This window comes from Triticum dicoccoides, chromosome 6B (genome assembly GCF_002162155.2).
Source record: "Triticum dicoccoides isolate Atlit2015 ecotype Zavitan chromosome 6B, WEW_v2.0, whole genome shotgun sequence".
NCBI classification, from domain to species: domain Eukaryota; kingdom Viridiplantae; phylum Streptophyta; class Magnoliopsida; order Poales; family Poaceae; genus Triticum; species Triticum dicoccoides.
Window position 1 is genome coordinate 723,873,368 of NC_041391.1, and position 5,872 is coordinate 723,879,239.

Here is a 5,872-nt window from a genome sequence, read left to right on the forward strand (position 1 = left end):
CTCGGGAGGGAGAAGAAAGAGAGGTTTAAGATGAACAGTATGGCGCGATACTGGCCTTTGGATGGCGATCCAACCGCCTAACAATTTGACTGACACAATTGTTTTTTGTTCAACTAACTGATAAATAGCCGCTCCCATACCATATAGGAGTATTTGCGATCACAATGCGTATAAAGCTAGAGGTGGACATGACTTGCGTTCCATTGTTGTTTTGCAGTTGCAGAGACCAGCATTGGCGAAGCTGGTGTAGAGGGTGCGATATGGCAGCCGCGGCAACAACTGGTAGCCAAGTCAAAAGCTGCACATGGTATGCCACAAAACTCACTTGTTTAACCTCAGCCATGTCTCTAATTAAATCCTCGATTTGGCACTAACAACAACAGTATTTGCCCTGTGGTCGATGAATTCAGATCCGGTCGTCGAAGCACCCCCTTCTTCTCCGGCGTCGGGCGACGAGACGCCCGACAAGGTCGTCGATGCAAACAGAGGTAACTAATTAATTACCTTTCTCTTCTCCGCACAACAGATCTGAGGACTAATGTGCAGTGCACGCATGTGTTTTCTGTCCAAATGATTCCAACTTCTGGATTTACTATGTGCTACTCTCTCTAATCCATGGTAATCGTCGCTGATTTAGTACAACCTTAATATATATAGTCAGCTGCGGAGCTTTTCTAGTAATTAAGACTAGGCAGAGTAACTTAGACTAGTAACATGCATATGTTAGTATCTTATTTTACTACCTCTATAGTGAGGAGTAACATATGTGTAGTGTCATGCAACACTTCATTTATTAGGTTGTAGACTCATCTTGTCTTTGTATGTGTGATGTTACTCATAGTATGAGTAACTAGCCATGTTACTCAAAGCATCTGTCTCCCCATTAAATTATTGTCACATAAGTAAATTTGATGAGTTGAACCCTATGTTATTACGGAAATTACTCCCACTATGGGCAGTGTAGCTAGCAAACTGAGCCATGCCCCCTACCCTAGAAAATTTCTCTAGAATAGGTTGAATTGTTACTTAGGCTTAAATTTTAAAGATTACTCAAGTTTAAGCATGCTGCTTTGCTCATCAAATATCTTGTTCAAGCTCCACCACTGTGTATAGCATATGAAAAAAGTGAGGGCTTTTGGCGGGCGACCTCCATGGAGGTGGATACTTTAAAAATATATTCAATAATTACATTTCGGAGTTTCAAAATTTTCTGAAAAAAAATTCTACACATTCATATGGATGTATTCTACATGTCTATAAAATCTCACAACGAAATACATTACGGTGAGAGCTACACAAAAAAGAGAAAATCGTGCATTTCTAATAGTGAACAGTGTTTGTACTGTTCGCCGGTTTGAAAACCGCGATTTGTCTTTTTTGTGTAGCTCTCATCATAATGTATTTCATCTTCAAAATTTACACACATGTAGAATACATCCATGTTAACATGTATGCTTTTTTTCATGATTTTTTGAAACTTTAAAATAATTTTTTGATTTTTCCAAAATACCCACCTCCATGGAAGCCGACCGCCGTTGGCATTTTGCGATGAAAATATATACTACTAGTATACAACATTTACAACGCCAAGATTAGTTTCCATCATAAAATGTGTTTGTGTACTATATGTATTTGATGATACAGATATTAGAACATTGATCTGCAGACTTGGCCAAATAATAGGAAATTTTAGTTAGCACAAAGCTTGAACTTCTATTAATTTGGAGTGGAGGGAGTGCTACCATTCAGTGGTAAACCCTTACATTACGATTTATGTTTTGTGGTATGGTATTACAATGAAATGAAATAGATCCAGGCTTTGGGAAAGCTGGTATTGATGATCCTTGTTATCTATTGCAGATCTCAAAAATGGGAAGGGGTTCCTCGCCACGAAGATGGGAATGGATGGTTCTTTGATAAAATCAGGTAGATACAAAGTAGTATACTGAATATATATTGAACCATTATTTGAATTCATAATATTTTCGGGCCACTCGGCTAACAGGCAAAGAGTACACTTAATTTGCTGGCGATACTAGAAATTTGGTAGCAAACCAAACTAATGATATCAGGCTTTTCGTTGGTTGTAACATGGTTTTTTCATCCGAAAGGAGGATATCCGATAATGGTAGAATTCAGTGGCAAATTTAATTCCTCCAAGAGTTACAGAAAAATGTATGTAAAAGAGAAGTTTTTAACCAATTACGTTATAACTATTGTGTGCATGCAGATGCTGATGTAGCCGCACCAAGGAGCAAGTTAAGTTGCAACTTCAGCAGCTATCGCACCAACATGTGTGCCATGCAAGGTGACGTCCGTCTGCACGGCAAAACCGCCACTGTCTACGTCGTCTCAGCGTCCGACGACAACCGGCCAGACAATGGGACGATCACGATCCGCCCGTACCCGCGCAAATGGGAGACACCGACGATGCAGCTGGTCCGTGAGGTGACCATCCGCTGGAGAGCCCCACCGGGACCGGGTGCGCCGCGGTGCACGGTGACCTACGACGTCCCAGCGGTGGTCTTCTCCACCGGTGGGTACGGCGTCAACATCTTCCACGCCATCACCGACATCATCATGCCTCTCTACAACACGGCGCGGGAGTACGACGGCCGCGTCCGGCTCGTGGCCACAAACTACGACCGCAAATGGATCGCCAAGTACCGCCACGCCCTCTCCATGCTCTCCATCTACCCCATCATCGACTTCGACGCCGACAACGAGGTGCGCTGCTTCCCGTCGGTGCATGTCGGAACGGAGAGCCATAAGGAGCTAGGGATTGACTCGGCTCTCTCCGGCAAGGGCTACACGACGATGGGTTTTCGCGGCCTGCTCCGGTCGGCTTACTCTCTGAAGCGTGAGTGGGTGACCCCCATAAAGAGTGGAAGGCCTCGTCTCGTCATGGTGCTGCGGAGGAACTCGAGGGCGCTGACGAACGAGGCGGAAGTTATAGCAGCTGCCACTGAGGTTGGCTTCGAGGTGGTAGCCGCGGGGCCGGAGGTTGTGCGCGACCTGGGCAAGTTCGCGGGGACGGTGAACTCGTGCGACGTGCTGGTGGGCGTGCACGGCGCGGGGCTGAGCAACATGGTGTTCCTCCCGCGCAACGGCACGGTGGTGCAGATCGTCCCTTGGGGCGAGATGAAGTGGCCGGCCTGGACCTCCTACGGCGAGCCGGTGGCTCCCATGGGGCTTCGCTACGTCGAGTACGAGGTGACCGCGGAGGAGACGACGCTCAAGGACGTGTACCCGAGGAACCACACCGTGTTCACGGATCCCGTCTCCCTGCACAAGCAGGGATTCAACATGTTGTGGGAGACCTTCCTCAACGGGCAGAACGTCACCCTCGACATCCACCGCTTCACAGGGGTCCTGCAACACATCTACCGCTCCGTTACCATCACATCATAAGTATATTACGTTCGAGGTTTTTGATTTTCTTTTCAAAAATGTAATAACACGTCGATTCCATACCTCACACTGGCTCAGCAATGGCTCTGGCCCTCACAAATGCATTCATTGTACATCGTGATGTGAGTACGCCGGAGATGACACTTCAGGACGTATACCTGAGCGACCACGCCGTCTTCACTGACCCCCTCTCCATCCACACGCCGCCAAGGTTCGACATGCTATGTGCAACCTTCCTCAACGGAAAATCTACCAGTCCGTTACGTCCGAGATTAAGCGCATGCGATTTTTGTCTTGGCTGCTTTGTTTCTACTACCTCCGTCTGTCTTGAATTACTTATCGTAGAAATGAAAACAAATGGATGTGTCTAGAATTAAAAATAGGTTTAGATACACCATTTCTCCAACGTGTAAATCTGGACGGAGGGACTACTTAGATTATGAATACAAGATCATAGGGACATTTATTAGCTGTGAGAGGTTTGTCTTCCTCACCAAGCTTTGATCCCAATTTCCAAGTTCTAACCTTGCTAGGGCCTACAGAATTGCATGGAGTACATCTTGGTGAGGTGATGGCTATTCATGCAGTTACAATAGCAGACAGGGGTGGATGAATGTGAATTCCAGACTAGCACTTTGCATGATTTATGGCTCTCCCTGGTTGGCGACAGAAAGCTTTGACCGAATACTGCATCGATAATGTTTTTGTTCAGTGTTCAGCAATCCTTCTGCGCATCTCCTTGATGAACAGACATAAAACATTGGATGCCCATAAATATGCTAGAAAAACATGGATGGTGATAATCAGCTGGTTTACTGAACATATATATATATATATATATATATATATATATATATATATATATATATATATATATATATATGCTTCAACTGCCAGTTGGGTGTGAGTTCGTCGTGGTGACAAGAGTGCAATTAGACCGGCTGATAGGAAGTTGTCCCGACAGATCTTATTCATTCAAAAGAATTCTAACTTCATCAAGTGAATTAGAGGACCAAGCAAAGGTTTCATGGACGTGTGAATTAGTAGATAAGTCTCATTATTCTTGTATATATGCGTCAAAAAAAAAACTGCACAACAGAGAGCAAACCAATATTCTTGGCTTCTCAGTGAAATCCATAGATCAGTTAGGAAAGTCAACTAATTTTCATGTAGCTATATGCGTTTTGTTATGTTCTCCTCATGTTTCCTTAAGACAATAGAAGCAACCTACTTTTCAGTTTGTAAGGAGATAGTTACAGGTACAGTCTCTGTACTCTTTGGCCTGTAACACGACAGTCCTCAAACTCGTAAAATGCTCCACTACGGTCCTCAAATATGTGGATACGCTCCAAAACGGTCCTGACTATGTCTCACGATACGCCTACAGCTCAGTCTGGTGCCATGTCAGCATACAGTAGAAGCACAGGCCCACATGTCAGTACAGTGAGAGAGAAAAAATAGCAAAATAAATTGCAGGACAGAGGTTTGAAGCTGACACCTCTGCTCGCTGATTGTAATGTGCGCACAAGCTAACCACCTATATATAGGGCCAGTTCTTTTAGGCGATTCTCCCAGAATCGCCCCCCTCCCCAGCTTCTTCCAGAATCGTCACTTCATATTTTTTTTACAATCCTAGCTAATTAGACCTTAACTAGATAGGATTGTAAAAGATATATATAGTGGCGATTCTGGGAGAAGCTAGGGAGGGGGGGGGGGGCGATTCTCGGAGAATCGCCCAAAAGAACTGGCCCATAGTGTGCCTCCATCACGTTCCTTTTCCGCTGGTTTTTTTTTGTTTTTTCCCAGGTTCACATTTATTTATCTTTTTTCCATTTTAAAAGTAAATGTAAGGAAGTTTTACAATTACCATGAAAGGTAAATAAAGTGTTTGTGCAATTTGAAAAAATGGTTCAGAATGATTTAGGAAAATGTCTCATGTGTATTACAAACCTCTAGATGTATTTTTCCTAAATTTTTGTCATGCATTCAAAAAATTGACAACGTTTATTTCAAAACATGTTCGTCGTGTATTAAAACATTATTGCGTAAACTCATTCTTGCATTTCAAGAAACATGTTGATTTTCTAAATACAAGTTGAATTTTCTTAATATATTTCTAAAATTTATTAGGATTACACAATAATTTTTAATACATGTTGTCAACTTTTTAAGTAACTGTGTATTTACAAAAAAGAATATATATGGTCCTGAATGAAGATATGTAATTTTTATTATTTTTAAATGTATATAAATTTGAAAAAGTTCATGTTTACCTATTTTATTTAACTAATAATAAAATGAAATGAAGATTTCAGATACACGATAATTATGTATTTCTAATTATTGTAAACTTTTCTTGCATTTCATTTTTAAACAAAAAGATAAAAAAGGAAACATAAACACGAACTTGGAAGAAAACAATAAGAAAACTGATAGCTGGGCATATAATTGGGCAAAAGTA

The 5,872-nt window shown here is 42.4% G+C and overlaps 1 protein-coding gene across 1 annotated transcript in view; it reads left to right on the forward strand.

Annotated features, from left to right (window-relative positions):
- Positions 1 to 3,475, forward strand: part of LOC119321557 (alpha-1,3-arabinosyltransferase XAT3-like) — a 4,840-nt gene extending 1,365 nt beyond the window's left edge. Inside the window, exons 2-5 of the mRNA XM_037595187.1 lie at positions 218 to 307; positions 411 to 488; positions 1,861 to 1,926; positions 2,231 to 3,475. Coding sequence (XP_037451084.1) covers positions 218 to 307; positions 411 to 488; positions 1,861 to 1,926; positions 2,231 to 3,411 — 1,415 coding nt within the window. The 3' untranslated portion in view covers positions 3,412 to 3,475. The remainder of the gene's footprint in view (positions 1 to 217; positions 308 to 410; positions 489 to 1,860; positions 1,927 to 2,230) is intronic.
- Positions 3,476 to 5,872: the final 2,397 nt, after the last annotated feature.